The sequence below is a fragment of the Oncorhynchus nerka genome, linkage group LG13 (assembly GCF_034236695.1).
Source record: "Oncorhynchus nerka isolate Pitt River linkage group LG13, Oner_Uvic_2.0, whole genome shotgun sequence".
Taxonomy (NCBI): Eukaryota; Metazoa; Chordata; class Actinopteri; order Salmoniformes; family Salmonidae; genus Oncorhynchus; species Oncorhynchus nerka.
In genome coordinates, this window is record NC_088408.1 from 32,879,784 (window position 1) to 32,895,735 (window position 15,952).

General features: G+C 44.5%; 1 protein-coding gene across 1 annotated transcript in view; it reads right to left on the bottom strand.

Annotated features, from left to right (window-relative positions):
- Window positions 1–15,952, bottom strand: part of LOC115139389 (tubulinyl-Tyr carboxypeptidase 2-like) — a 39,949-nt gene that overhangs the window by 19,869 nt on the left and 4,128 nt on the right. Inside the window, exons 3-7 of the mRNA XM_029676709.2 lie at window positions 14,275–14,363; window positions 12,876–12,932; window positions 12,336–12,410; window positions 7,862–8,243; window positions 5,852–5,970 (exon numbers count right to left, since the gene is read on the bottom strand). Of these exons, the coding sequence (XP_029532569.1) occupies window positions 5,852–5,970; window positions 7,862–8,243; window positions 12,336–12,410; window positions 12,876–12,932; window positions 14,275–14,363 (722 nt within the window). The remainder of the gene's footprint in view (window positions 1–5,851; window positions 5,971–7,861; window positions 8,244–12,335; window positions 12,411–12,875; window positions 12,933–14,274; window positions 14,364–15,952) is intronic.

Consider the following 15,952-nt stretch of genomic DNA (forward strand, 5'->3'; position numbering starts at 1 on the left):
GAATAAGATAAGTAGTCAGAGGGTAGAATAATGTGTCTGATTCTCTGTAATAATGGTGTGGGATTAATAATGCATTTTATTTTGTAAAGTGGTTTCTTGCATCAAACAACACAACATTTTCAGTCATCTCCATGTCTTAAGGACAAGTGGATAAACAGGTTAATATCAACCACTGCATGTTTTGGAATGTAGGCCTATATTGATCACCACACATTGGCTGCTACTGTCGGCTAAATTATATAACTATTTCTCTTTTAAAATGTTATGGGATACATTTTATCCACTGTTTTTGATGGTAGGCCACTCTGGTAGGCCTACATTATGATCAAATAGCCACAGTAGTCTACTGGACCACTGTCTGAAACTGTAACTTAAAGCGGGTACAGCCTCAGTGTTCACAGTAAACATGTGCTGGAAGTGGCACAGGATTTTCACAACGTTCAAGTTTGCGCTCAGCAGACCTGAGATTTGCTCAGTGCCGAAAAAATAAGGTCTGTAGAAAAATAGGCCAGTCTGTAGAGGTGCCATCTTTATGGTCTAAGGCACTGCATCTCAGTGCTTGAGGGAGTCACTACAGACACCCTGGTTCAAATCCAGGCTGCATCCCAACCAACCGTGATTGGGAGTCCCATTGGGCAGCACACAATTGGCCCACAGTCGTCCGGGTTAGGGGAGAGTTTGGCCGGTGTAGTCCGTCATTGTAGATACAAATTTGTTCTTAACTAATTTGCCTAGTTAAGTAAAAAATTGGGTCGTTTTCACAGCATTGTATTTCCTTACAACTGGTCAAACTGATATAATTTGGAGAAAATTTTTTTTTGTTGCATTTTCTCCTCGGTCCCTAATGTCTTTGCAACGTGAAAGATGCAGAGATGAAAGAGAGAATTTTACCGACATTATTCTGGGGAGCAAGGGTTTATTTAGTCTTCTAGGGAAACATATACTGACAGAAGAGAAGCTACACGTATCTAATTATAGACAAGTTGACTAACAAACAGCCTACCAAAATGTCGGAAATTATAAGCAGGAACATATCTAAATTAGGCAAAAAATCCTGCAATCCCTGTAAAAAAATCATTCCGCTCTCTCTGTTGCCTACAGCACATGTTCTATACTTGCGTGTTAGGGTCAAGGGCACATATAGTCGGGCGGTTGCGGATGGGTTATTAGCAATTGCGGGAGAGTGCGGGTGAACAAACAGCTGACCCACGCACCACTAGAGTGCGTGTGTGTGTGTGTTAATTTGTATCAACAACTTCAAAATCTAGTTTGGTTTGAAATAAAGTATCAGTGAGAATGGATGAGTCTCTCTTCCAGCCTCTATCTTGTCAGAACCACTCTAGCTTGACAACACTTCCAGTCCTGTTCCTCTGTCTGTGTCTCTGTGTGACACACTCAGTCAATAGCGAACTTAAATATAGCCAAGAGGAATTATGAGAGTCCATGCATAAATCCCAGGATGCCTTCTGCACAGGCTTGAGGTAGAAGTTGTCCTTCACCAAAGATCTACGATCAGATTACACAAGCCCCCTTCCTAACCTTAACCAATCGAGGATGAGACAAGTTCTGATTTGGGGGGGATGGGAAAGATCTTCTACATTCCACAGTGCAAGTATCCCAGCAGCCTCTCTGTCAGGACAGGATCCTCCATCCTGAATCCTCCAACTGTGCTGGTGATTGATAATAGGAGAGGACACTTCCCTTCTATAAGACACACTCCTCTGGGCTGACTGGGGCTTTCAGATGTTGTCAGCAGAACTTCTTCCTCCCTCCCTCTGCTCGGCAGGCTGTCATAATACTGCTGTGCTGTCAGAATGGACCGTCAGCCCAGCCAAGCCGCTGAGTTAGGTCCTCCATCACAACACATACTGTGGTGTACACTCACGCGTAGGCTACATACCACTGGAATGCACATTGCACACATTCACTCCTTCACCCCCACACACATACTGAAGCTAGTGTGCTTCCACGTTAACTCCAACTTAACCATGAGCTGTTCACCCAGATCAGCCAAAGTCAGTATCTACTCTAGTGCTGCTGCTCAGCCCTCTGTTTCCTCTAACTGGCTGCTGCAGCTGATAAGAATATGACAGACGGAACTCTTCCTGAACTGGGATCTTTAGCTAGGAAGCAAGGCAGGAAAAGGGGCCTTATGGATAAGAGAAGAGCAATCGTCTACAGTAAACATCTAACTTTCTTAACTCCTTAACCCCTTACACTCGTGGGAATTGGCCTATATGGATAGTGATAGATTGAATGGTTTCTTACAGACTAAATCTTAAATTCATATGCATAACAATAGTAGCAATTGAATGGAACAGTTTGAAGGTAATGGGAAAATTATTAGACCAAAGGTGAGTGCACATCAGTTCACCTGACACGACACTGAATCCAAACATTACACGGTGGATTTGATGTGCATTTTAAATTGACTGTACTTTTCGCCTCATTTGTTGATAATATTCTGGATACATCCAGTAACATGATTAAACTATTCCTGGAAAATGTGCGGCAAGTATTCTTATTCCTGCCAAAACCTGCCATTTTCAACCCGTATATGGGTACCAGTGTAAAGGGCTACAGTCAGCAACTTCAGTAAGTGTGTCAGGTTTCCATGCCCAGCTAGCACATAACGTTATGAGAACCATATTTTTCTTATAGCTTGGTGAAAGCCTAGTTGTCCTATGGTTATTTGCATACAACCTTCCTACAATGTTCTGGGAATCGTGCAAGATAGTTGCTTGGCTTTGGAACATTCAGCACATTTAAGGAACTTCAAAAATATTTATTTTTTTGGTATTTCATTACTTTAACAGAACGTTTCATAAAATGTGAAACATGGTTACATTTAATTACATTTTTGGTAATGTTCTTGGAACGTTCTCCAACTGGTTTGACATTGGGAATGTTCTCAAATAACTCAGAGAAGGTAAAGAAACAATGTTCTTCTGTGGGAATTTCAGTTCTTCAGCATAATGTTTTCTACAGGTTTCCTCGTGATTCTAATTAAAGTAGTGTTCTCAGAACGTTGAGACAATATTAAGAAACAACATTATTCTGCGGGAATTTCAGTACTTCAGCATAATGTTTTCTGCAGGTTTCAGGATTGTTCTACTTAAAGTCATGTTCTCAGAACATTAACAAAACTTTCCATAAAAACCACAAGAAAACATTAGTAACGTTCAAAGAATGTTCATAGAATGTTTAAAAAAATACACCGCTCGAAAAAATAAAGGGAACACTTAAACAACACAATGTAACTCCAAGTCAATCACACTTCTGTGAAATCAAACTGTCCACTTAGGAAGCAACACTGATTGACAATACATTTCACATGCTGTTGTGCAAATGGAATAGACAACAGGTGGAAATTATAGGCAATTAGCAAGACACCCCCAATAAAGGTATGGTTCTGCAGGTGATAACCACAGACCACTTCTCAGTTCCTATGCATCCTGGCTGATGTTTTGGTCACTTTTGAATGCTGGCGGTGCTTTCACTCTAGTGGTAGCATGAGACGGAGTCTACAACCCACACAAGTGGCTCAGGTAGTGCAGCTCATCCAGGATGGCACATCAATGTGAGCTGTGGCAAGAAGGTTTGCTGTGTCTGTCAGCGTAGTGTCCAGAGCATGGAGGCGCTACCAGGAGACAGGCCAGTACATCAGGAGACGTGGAGGAGGCCGTAGGAGGGCAACAACCCAGCAGCAGGACTGCTACCTCCACCTTTGTGCAAGGAGGAGCACTGCCAGAGCCCTGCAAAATTACCTCCAGCAGGCCACAAAGGTGCATGTGTCTGCTCAAACGGTCAGAAACAGACTCCATGGGGGTGGTATGAGGGCCCGATGAAAGCAGGTTCACACTGAGCACATGTGATAGACGTGACAGTCTGGAGACGCCGTGGAGAACGTTCTGCTGCCTGCAACATCCTCCAGCATGACCGTTTTGGAGGTGGGTCAGTCATGGTGTGGGGTGGCATTTCTTTGGGGGGGCCGCACAGCCCTCCATGTGCTCGCCAGAGGTAGCCTGACTGCCATTAGGTACCGAGATGAGATCCTCAGACCCCTTGTGAGACCATATGCTGGTGCGGTTGGCCCTGGGTTCCTCCTAATGCAAGACAATGCTAGACCTCATGTGGCTGGAGTGTGTCAGCAGTTCCTACAAGAGGAAGGCATTGATGCTATGGACTGGCCCGCCCGTTCCCCAGACCTGAATCCAATTGAGCACATCTGGAACATCATGTCTCGCTCCATCCACCAACGCCACGTTGCACCACAGACTGTCCAGGAGTTGGCGGATGCTTTAGTCCAGGTCTGGGAGGAGATCCCTCAGGAGACCATCCGCCACCTCATCAGGAGCATGCCCAGGCATTGTAGGGAGGTCATAGAGGCACGTGGAGGCCACACACACTACTGAGCCTCATTTTGACTTGTTTTAAGGACATTACTTCAAAGTTGGATCAGCCTGTAGTGTGGTTTTCCACTTTAATTTTGAGTGTGACTCCAAATCCAGACCTCCATGGGTTGATCAATTTGATTTCCATTGATAATTTTTGTGTGATTTTGTTGTCAGCACATTCAACTATGTAAAGAAAAAAGTATTTAATAAGAATATTTAATTCATTCAGATCTAGGATGTGTTATTTTAGTGTTCCCTTTATTTTTTTGAGCAGTTTATATTCTTTCTATTCTCAGCATAAACAAAACTCTCTCTATCCTCTATCTTGTTATGTGTGTTCAGGAATGTTGGCTGCTCCCACTAATTGGCCACACCTGATCTTAATGAGTGCTTGCTTCCTTTGAAATGGGGTCTGTTTGAATAGACTCAAATTAACAGCATTGAATGTGTAAAAAAAACATGGCATGCTAGCTCCATCCTGGTGGCGCAGTGGACTAATTCCATGGATAGAGAACAGTAGATCATAGGTTGGGAATCTCACTGACGACGTGCCACAATAAAGAAGAAATTATGCTTAGGCGTTATTATTATAATGCCTAAGCAAATTAATTTTCATTAGTCCTATATGCGCTTGAAGTTCAAAACAGTTAACCCAAATTAAGTTAGCAGTTACTAAAAGTCTCAATTGAAACATTCAGTGAATGTTTTAAGGAAGTTATTCAAAAACCTCAAAATAACCTATAATTTCTGTTCTCACAACATTAATAAAAACCTCTCAGGAAAATGTTCAGGGAACCATAGTACAACGTTTTCAGAACCTCTCTGCAACCTTAAAATTAACATTCCCAGTTAAGGCTACATCTCACTTCCATTCTCAGAACGTTTAATAAAACATTCTGATTTGCTGGTCAGGAAACGTATGGCTTCATTCCCGGAACCAATGGAAAACCAAAAACGTACGTTCCCACAACTTTCAAGGAACTGCTAGCTGGGTGCCCTCATTGATATAAAAAGAGGATGAAAAACATAGCATAGACACACTGCCAATTCATCTCTCTCTAACATCATAGCGTCTAGCCAAGAAATCAAGATGGGATATTGAGAGGTTTTATAGTTGTGATGATCAACAGTTGATATGAATTATTAATCTCACTCATGCATATCCAATCTAATCTGCTTTAGATTCATTTACTTTTAATTAAAAACCTGCCCAACTTTCAATTAAATCTCTAAGAAAAGATTTAAATGAACTCAAACCTCAGGATTCTTGACTATAAAACATTAAACTAATGATATCCAGGAAACTTTCTTCAAAAGTAACCTGATGTGAACTCTTCCTAGTTGTTAGGGAGGGTTGAGATGTTAATGTAAACCAATCTAAGAAAGGCCATTCCCCTTTCCACCTTTTGTCTCAGTGATGCTAATAACCTAAGATTGATCCTAAGGATACTTACGACTTGTCTCTCCGGTGGATGTGGCGTCTTTGGGGGCTGCTCTGTCGGCGGTGGGGGGAGAGAGACTTGCCTCTGGTCCGTTCTTTGATGGGAGACTGGGCACTCGATGACTTCAGGATCTGAGATAAAACAACAGAAGAAGACTTAGGAATCGAATGTATAAGATCCGGTTTGAGCTGCAGTTTCTTTACTGCAAGCTACAGGAGGAGTTGCATTCTGTTTATCAATTAGCAGGCATGTTCACCATTCACTGGGCCCATTTGCCGCAGGCCATGAAAAGGGAAATGAAAAGTTCCGCTTCAATAAAAAGAGCAGTTGAAGAAGTTAACTTTTAATGACACAGTTGGATTTCAGGGACATAGTGAGTAAAGGCGCCATCTGTTAATCAATGTAGGGAGAAGAGGAGAGGGGATGACGACACTGTGGGGAGTGGAGAGACTTTGGAGAGGAGAGCCGAGAGTGTCTCTCTTCATTAGTAAAAACACTAACAGACAGTAATGAAGACAGCCTCCCAGGCAGTGCCCTCATTAACGTGATGATACCCCATTAACCCAATCAGCCCACTAGTCAACTCCCTCTGCAAACTCAATTACCCACGGGCTCACACCGGCACATATAGGCAGTTTTTAGGCACACACACAGGCAAAAACACACAGGCACACATGCATGCAAGCACACACACACACACACACACACACACACACACACACACACACACACACACACACACACACACACACACACACACACTAACTACAGGCACTGAAAGAGAGACTAACATATTACTAACATCCACTGCTTGGTTAGCAGAATTCGAGTTTCAGGGTCACCCTGTCCTGGTAGAAACCTAATGAGAGCTCACTGCTGACGGACAGTCCGGAGGAGACTGGAGAATAATTATGAAAAGGATTTCCTGGAACGAACAAACAGGAAGCAGCTCATATTCCGTGCTCCAGAAACCACATGCAGCTGAGAGCATAGGCAGGATGTTAGTCATAAGATTGGTGATAGACATAAGGATGTGTGTGTGTGGTAGCAGGGGAGGGTTATAGGACAGACACTGCTCTGCTATACTGTATAAAATGCAAGCTCTCTGTCTGTGTTGTGCATAGAAGACACACTAGAAGAATTTCCCAAATAGCCTCTGAGCATTTTCACTGTAAAATTATTCCTAGATTGATTCAATCAAATGAGAAAAGTGTTTTTACACTAATGTCCCTATTACTAGTTCTAAAAAGGAAAAGGGTAGTATGAGTTCTTCAGCTTCCAGAAATACGGTAATATCTATATATACACTGACACATTTTCGGTATGTATGTTAACTATGCACAGCTAACGAGAGGTCAAATACAGAGGTTAAGGCTGTATCTCCAGCGCTGGGCAGCTGGGAACACATGACCTACATTTACTGTTGCTGTGATAGTCAGCCGCACCATCTTACTACCATCCCCCACCAACCACCACGCTAGAGCTGAGTCAGATGAATCTGGGAGACGTGGTCCAACCAGCCAGCTTCTCTGTCTTCTCTGTCTCTCTCTCTTCCACTGAGGGGAACTCTGGCCTTAATTATCCCTGACGGTTCATATTACACCCATCGCCCCTCCGTGGTAGCCGCCCTGGTTTCAGACGGGGAACAAAGGGGGAATTCCATGACATGATGCCGTTCCAGACGGAAGCCAAGCCAAAGCAACACAAACGAGTTGAACGCTCCCTCGGGGATGACCTCGGGTCAGTCGACTAGAGAGCTTATCTATTGTGTTGAACATTTTCAACCTAACAGAGTTCAAAGGTACAGTATACTGTACCCTACAATTAGGAGTATTGTTCAAAGACTTGTGAAATATAGTATTTGGGCATCCACGGGGTTACATACAGTGTTGTAGATACTAAACGGGGGAAAATGTATGAAAGGAGGGCAGTGAGGCGTCGAGTAATCAAGTTTGACACATATGCCCTCTCGTGTCTGCCTAGAGGAGAAAAATGTGAGAAAGTAGGACAACAACATGGCACCTTCATCCTCATGTCTCGGCCATGTTTCTCCAGCTCCTTCCTCATGTCCTCTCTCCCCAGGCGGGCGGCGTTGAGCACCAGGTATTTCCACTCGATAGGCTGGAAGACGTGCGGGTCGTGGGGCACGTACAGGCCGATCTTCACCTTCTTCAGCGTGTGCTGGTAGCGACGGTACGAGTCCTCGAACTCCATCACCAGCTCGCTGAGCGTGCGGAAGGTCAAGGCCTTGTCCATGAGGTCTTGGCGGCGGCTCATGCCCAGCGTACCATAGCGTCCGTTGCAGTAGACGCCCAGCACCACGTGGTGGAAGTGGTTCCCTGAGAACTGGGTCTTGAAGCTGATGGGGAAACGCTCCACCGACGTCAGCCCGTTGGTCAGGTATCTGGGGTGACCATGGTCAAGGACGTTAACTGGCATCATTAGCAACAACAACAGTTTCAGGGAATGTAATGCTGTCTACTGAATGGTTGTAATTATATACACAGAAAGAGAAAGCAAGCGAGCGAAAGAGAGAAAAGAGAAAGAAAGAAAGAAGGAAAGAAAGAAAGAAAGAAAGAAAGAAAGAAAGAAAGAAAGAAAAAAAGAAAGAAAGAAAGAAAGAAGAAAGAAAGAAAGAAAGAAAGAAAGAAAGAAAGAAAGAAGAAGGTAAAAGCTAAAGCATCATGGTTAAAGGGGTTAGCATCAGTAGTATAATCAACAACAACTTTTCAGAGATAAATACTCCCTAATAATCTCCTGAATGGTGATCACTTGATGTTTACGAGAGAGAGAGAGAGAGAGAGAGAGAGAGAGAGAGAGAGAGAGAGAGAGAGAGAGAGAGAGAAGGGCGTATCCAAGCCAATGTTAAGCCCACTCACAAATTCATTATATTATTTCCAGAAACTCATTAGCTAACTGGCATTGGCTGTTTTAATAATGGAGAAGCAGATTTAGTAAGAGTGGCTTGTCTTTAAACCCAAACACAGCCACACTCACTATATCTCTAAATCAAATCAGCTAATGGAGGGAGTGAATGAGAGGGTTTGGAGCTGACAGGTTTAACATTCATTATATCAGTTTCATTACAGCGGACAGACTGTAGTACATCTCTGCACATCATAGGATGGGATACTATCACAAAACAGATACATTTCTTTCAAACAAAATTTGAGGATACAGTATATGCATATTTCATTCGAAAGTAGCCAGACACTAAAAGACTGTTATTCCTAAAAGTCCCAGGAATAAATAGCTGTGGTGTCCTAACGTGGCATCTAGTGTCTCACACAACGCACACCAGGCTAGCCTCTCCCTGGGGCTTATACTCTGTATGTGGCTCCCCAGAACTCTTATGTAACTGGCCTGTGGATCCACTGCAGCGTGGCTGGGCGGTGCACGATGCGGCAGATTTGACAAATCTGGCCTGCCCAGGAGAGAGGGGGGCAGAGGGGGACACGGCAAGCTTGGAGATGGGTTATCTGGGACTGTCCAGGTCCCGAGGCAGTAGAGGCACTATAGTGACAAACACAAGAATAGGAAACTCCACTGTGTGTATCAGTGACCTTATGACCAGTAAAAAGCAACTAGCAGCCCCACTGACTGGCCTGAGAAAGGGTCAATCAGATCAGAGTTTGACCCACTACCAACCATTAGCCTCAGCAGTACTGACCTCATCATCATCCAGACATATATTATGCATCTATGATCTATGATCCACTCATCCGTATCATCATCAGTAATGTTGTCGTCTCATGTTTTCAATAAGCAGGCTGTTTTCGCTGCACCCTCACTCTGCAGTGTGTTGTGCAGTAACAATAACACAAGCTGGCTGCTACTGTGGTTGAGATAATACATTGGATCTGAGAGGGGGAGCACATTTCAGCATCAACTGACTGGTTTGTGGCTTGGCTTTGTTTCCTCTCAGCTACCAGCAACCATCTATTTGTATTTTTTATCTCTCCACACCAAGCCCTCTCAATGGCCAGAGCGCCTGTCCGTCATCTTCACATCCCGCCCGCCCGCCCGCCCACCCCTAACATCACAGCACTGTACTTTCATTAAATAATCATAGGGGCCAGCCGACCAGTTTAACAGGTGCAATGGGGATTCCCTTCCACAACATACATAGTTAAAAGGCATCTTTGTAGCGTCCGTGTACGGTCACGAGTCATGTTTCACAAGCAAGATGCCTGTAGAGAAATATTCACAGAGGAAGCCTCAACTAAATAAAGTGGGCATATCCCATTTGAAGAAGAGAGCTCTTAAGGTTTGAGAGAAGAGTGACAGGTATTATTTAAGATCACCACAGGACAGGAAGCACCATGAAAGGAGGTTATGGTAGTTGACATCAACACTTTGATCAGTTACACTCTGTTTTCCCATGAGAAACAAGCCCAACGTTGGGAGAATACAGACAGACAGCAGAAATAATCCCCCTCAGAGCGCAGTGCGGCGGCGGTTGCAGAACGTTGGTGTGATTATTCATTGAGGCGGCAGTTAGAACAACAGAAAAAAAGCAAGCCCCTCCGTCCTCCCCTGTGGTAGCTGGGTCTGTCTACACTGTACACACACACCCAGAGTCCCCCTATTGCCTCTCCTAAATGAATGCCCCATTAACTAACTACAAAAATATCACATATTACCAATGATACAAGGCATGTGATCCACCCCAACCCCAATAGTAGCATACTTCCTCTTATCTGCCACCAGGCAAGAGCTCTTTCCATTACCTGGGGAGGATTATTGTTGCCATAGAAACCAAACCAAGCGACGTATGACTATAAGACTATAAGTGTTTACTAGCTCCAGCAGTACTGGCTCACGCTGCTTTAACACCTGAGCTGGGAGAACTCCAGGGAGGCGTTGCAAATATTAATGACACGCCTGTTAACTGCCCCCTAAGCCCTTCTCCAACAGAACAGCATATCTCTAGGTATATGACAAACACTCTGTCAGTGTTTGGAAGATTAAGATACATGCTTGCTCGGTTGCCATGATGCTGTGTGTAGAAGATGGCCCATAGTAAATATGATCCACGATGCACCACTGTTTGGTCAAGAGGAGGGTCAGCACTTGCGAAACCAACGCGCAATAAACATCTAAACATTCTGCTGGGACAAGACTGCCATTGACCCCTGATCCAGTACATTCACTGTTTTCTAAAGTATTAAAATGATATGCCCTCATTCACCCTAATTATTTGACGTTCTATCAATCCTCGTAACAGGCAACAACAAAAAATCTGTTTAAATGTGTGACAATAATAAGAGCATACATAGTTCCATTACAAATATGTCCAAGACCTGATGAAACGGAGTTATTCTTTAAAAAACAAACATAAACTCTGTTTCTCCTCTCTGCGATAAGCATCTTAGGCTACTGTACTCAGAACCTCTTATCTGTAGTAGAGGAATCTGCCTTGCGGGGGGACCTACTAATGCACCAAGTTACTGGAGGATTCAGCTCAACACAAAGACAAGGCTGTAGTAGTTGATCTGGAGGGAAACATAGGTTGTATCATAAGAAAACACGAGTATACAACACTCCATCTACTAAACCATTCACAGAACAAAACTAAGAGCCATGCTGTAACAACTGAGTCTCTCATTTTCTCACTATTATCTGAACATATCAACTGGTTCTGTATCTTAGCATACAGCTTGGCTGCCTCTTTCATCTAGGAGACCGGAGAATGTCTGTTGCAAGTCAAAGCATCATTGAGCTTATCATCTTTGTCAATGAGGATTTAACAGGTTTGGTCTCACCTGACAGACTTGGACTTGAGCCTATGACATCCCACTGGGCAAAAACTGGCCGAATAAACATTGTCACTTCAACCAAAGAATTCAATGTGATAACGTTGAATCAACGTGTAAAACCGATTGGATTTGAAAAAAGTAATTAACGTAAAAGAATTTGGTCTTTTTAACCTAAATCCAATGACATTATGACATTTATTTAATTATTTCATATTGAATTCAAGTTAATTGACAACTAAACCAACTGTAAATGAAAACTAGATGTTGAACTGACGTCTGTGCCCAGTGGGATAAACCGAGAGAAAACCCTGTCAAGTCAACAGACTTCTTCATGAGACCAGCCTGCAGTTTTGACTGAGGATAAACCTGTGCCCCTGAGAAAGATCAGGCTCGGATGTGACAGTAACCGTTGGTGAAAAGGCCCAACAGCCAAGCCGCTCTAAATGGCAATGTGCGAGACGCTGCAGAAACTTTGCTCTGCCTGCCTATATGCTAGGAGGGGAGTTCCACTTTGAACTTTCAGACTCTTGTTTCCTAGCAACAGGGGCATCTGTGAGTCTTACTGGCCTAAGGGGGAATATTAAAGGGAAAGGGTGTACCTCGTCAGTCGCACAACTGAACGTATCTAATTGATTTCAGGGGTTTCATTGGGCACCTCAGGACCAGAAACAGATCCGCTCGAACTCCCATCGGTTAATGTGTATCTCTGACTGTTCCCACAGGCAAAGAAAGGATACATCCCAAGGATGACAGCTTCAAGGCATTTGATTGGAAGAGATTCCCTGATCATTTCTCTCGCAGTCTCCATCAACCTGAAAGAGAACAAAGATGATTGTAGTGAATATTCTTGTTTCATACAAAGTCCCCTTTGGTGCTTTATACAAACAATGACACAATGGTGTTGTTCAAACAGGATAACAACAGACCCTGTTTGTTTGACTTCAAATGTGTCAAGTACAAGCCAAGTACACTAATGAAAGCACCATCTTCTAAATATGATGACCCCTTTTACATATTTTCGATAGCACGTTAAATGTCCTGGCTGTCTTTGCAGAGTACATGCACATAGCATGTGTACTCTGGGTAAAGGACACAGCAAGAGGCAGAGGACAGCTATTTTCAACATATGAACTGGCCTATATTCTTCTACAGACAAATGATGTTCTCTCACAGAGTAGTGGGACCTCTCTTCTGGCTCGGCACAGTGGCAGACACAAGAAAGACACAAACACGAACCAATTGAGATACCACAGACACGGCCTCACAGCCACACTTACCCACACAATGGTCTGGTCTTCCTTATCTCAAAGAACTGAGTTCCTGTGTGATTGTATCTGACAGACAGTTAAGGGGCATTCAAAGGAGTCTGTAATTAACGGCTGGGCGAGAGGGGAATGGTGATGTTTCTGATATCAGGTTGATGTAATTAATCTATTGTAGGCTAGAGGTTTATGAATATCCGAGAGAAAAAAAACTGTACCTCAAAGACCTCATTGATTACACCCCCTCACTGGCATGTGTCAAGTCTAACTGAAACGAATTGGAAAACGATGGCTACTCTCCATCTGAACGTGTCTCCTGCAGTTAACAGAGTGAAGACTATAAAGTACTGTGACATTATTTACAGACCCACGGAGCACCTGTGGCTACAGTATGGCAGTTGGTGCACCTGTAGCTACAGTATGGCAGTTGGTGCACCTGTGGCTACAGTATGGCAGTTGGTGCACCTGTGGCTACAGTATGGCAGTTGGTGCACCTGTGGCTACAGTATGGCAGTTGGTGCACCTGTAGCTACAGTATGGCAGTTGGTGCACCTGTGGCTACAGTATGGCAGTTGGTGCACCTGTAGCTACAGTATGGCAGTTGGTGCACCTGTGGCTACAGTATGGCAGTTGGTGCACCTGTAGCTACAGTATGGCAGTTGGTGCACCTGTGGCTACAGTATGGCAGTTGGTGCACCTGTAGCTACAGTATGGCAGTTGGTGCACCTGTGGCTACAGTATGGCAGTTGGTGCACCTGTGGCTACAGTATGGCAGTTGGTGCACCTGTAGCTACAGTATGGCAGTTGGTGCACCTGTGGCTACAGTATGGCAGTTGGTGCACCTGTGGCTACAGTATGGCAGTTGGTGCACCTGTGGCTACAGTATGGCAGTTGGTGCACCTGTGGCTACAGTATGGCAGTTGGTGCACCTGTGGCTACAGTATGGCAGTTGGTGCACCTGTAGCTACAGTATGGCAGTTGGTGCACCTGTAGCTACAGTATGGCAGTTGGTGCACCTGTGGCTACAGTATGGCAGTTGGTGCACCTGTAGCTACAGTATGGCAGTTGGTGCACCTGTGGCTACAGTATGGCAGTTGGTGCACCTGTAGCTACAGTATGGCAGTTGGTGCACCTGCACTCCCCTGGTTACAATCACAATAAATTAAGCCCACCTGAAAACGTTGACACGGTGTTAGTTAGCTAACACACTGCATACATACTGTGCAACCCCCAGGGCTCCAGAGTGAATTAAACAGTGTGAAATGTGTCACGGATCTGCAATGAGCTATAGGAGGACTTTGTGCCCTAAAAGGAGCTGTGGTTTCTCTCTTCTCAGCGTGTTCTGTGAACGGGGGATGAGAGGAGGATAAGGGAAGGGAGGTGGCAGGTTGAGTGCTCGGCAGGGAAAGGATACTGCAGTGCCTTCATGTAGTTCTGGATGGCCAGCAGCCAGGCAGGGACAGACATGGAGGGCTTGAAGTTGGGGACCGATGGCACAGGGTGCTGTGGGATGACAAAGAAAGACTATGTTAGATTGATCTTGGTGGTGGTGGAAACATAAACATGTGGCAATATTGAAGGCCTTCTACTGTACAGTCATTGAGTCAGTCAAAACCAGAAAAACAAATGTGTGTGTGTGTGCATGTGCGTGTGCGTGTGTGTGTGTGGAGGAAGGTGACCCAGTAGACTAAACACTATGTAATTTCCTCAGGGTTGTTTCTCTTCTCAACAGAGCTGTTAAACAGAGCTTATCTGAGGAGTCTGGTGTCATGCTGAAGACAAACAGTTTAGCCCTCTGTCTCAGTCACACAAACCCTACTATGCTCTATTTGGAAAGCCTGAGGTGACGGATCAAACTAATGACAGAGTACCATGCCCTAAACCCAGAGGGAAGACATTTCCTTTCCAGGATATTAGTAATTCTAGTTAGTCATTGTTTGGTCTGTTTCTCTGATCAATCAATGGCGCACACACACACACACACACACACACACACACACACACACACACACACACACACACACACACACACACACACACACACACACTGATCCTTTCAACCAGGTTTGTGTAGTATCTGACTCAACAGAGAACAATACAGCCACTGGATCAGCCACAGGTACAGAGAAAGAGGGTGTGAGAGAGATAGCAAATGTGTATATTTTGTGTGGACAGGAAAAGAGAATCCCAAACCAATCAAGAGGATAAGATAACCCCAAACCAATCAAGGTGAAATGAGAGGATAAGAGAAACCCAAACCAATCAAGGTGAAATGAGAGGATAAGAGAAACCCAAACCAATCAAGGTGAGATGAGAGGATAAGAGAAACCCAAACCAATCAAGGTGAGATATAGGTCTCATCATCCCTCCACCCCCTACAGATAGGGCTCATCAGCCCTCTACCCCCTACAGATAGGGCTCATCAGCCCTCTACCCCCTACAGATAGATCTCATCAGCCCTCTACCCCCTACAGATAGGGCTCATCAGCCCTCTACCCCCTACAGATAGATCTCATCAGCCCTCTACTCCCTACAGATAGGGCTCATCAGCCCTCTACCCCCTACAGATAGATCTCATCAGCCCTCTACCCCCTACAGATAGGTCTCATCATCCCTCCACCCCCTACAGATAGGTCTCATCAGCCCTCCACCCCCTACAGATAGGTCTCATCAGCCCTTTATCTCCTACAGATAGTGATCTAAGCTCTCGCTCATCACACAGGCTAATTTCAAAAGCTTTAAATCAAAGCTGTGCAAATGAGTAAGCAAAAAACAGTCTAATATTCAGCAGTTAGTTGCGCTGGGTCTTATTTCTCAATAATCCCTCACACAATCCCCCAGCCAGCCCTATCTCCACTGTGGAGAGCCTGGAATGGAACATAATTCTGCTGGGTCAGGGAAGGAGTACAGGGGTATTTCTTTCTTCTCTCCCTCTCTTTATCTCTGAGGATAAGTGTTGACTGAGGAAAGGATTTCCTTGTGCTTGGTATCAAACATCTTCTCAAAGTGTAGCCAACCACATCACATATAGAAATGTAATAACACAGGGCCTCCCGGGTGGCGCAGTGGTCTAGGGCACTGCGAGACTCTGG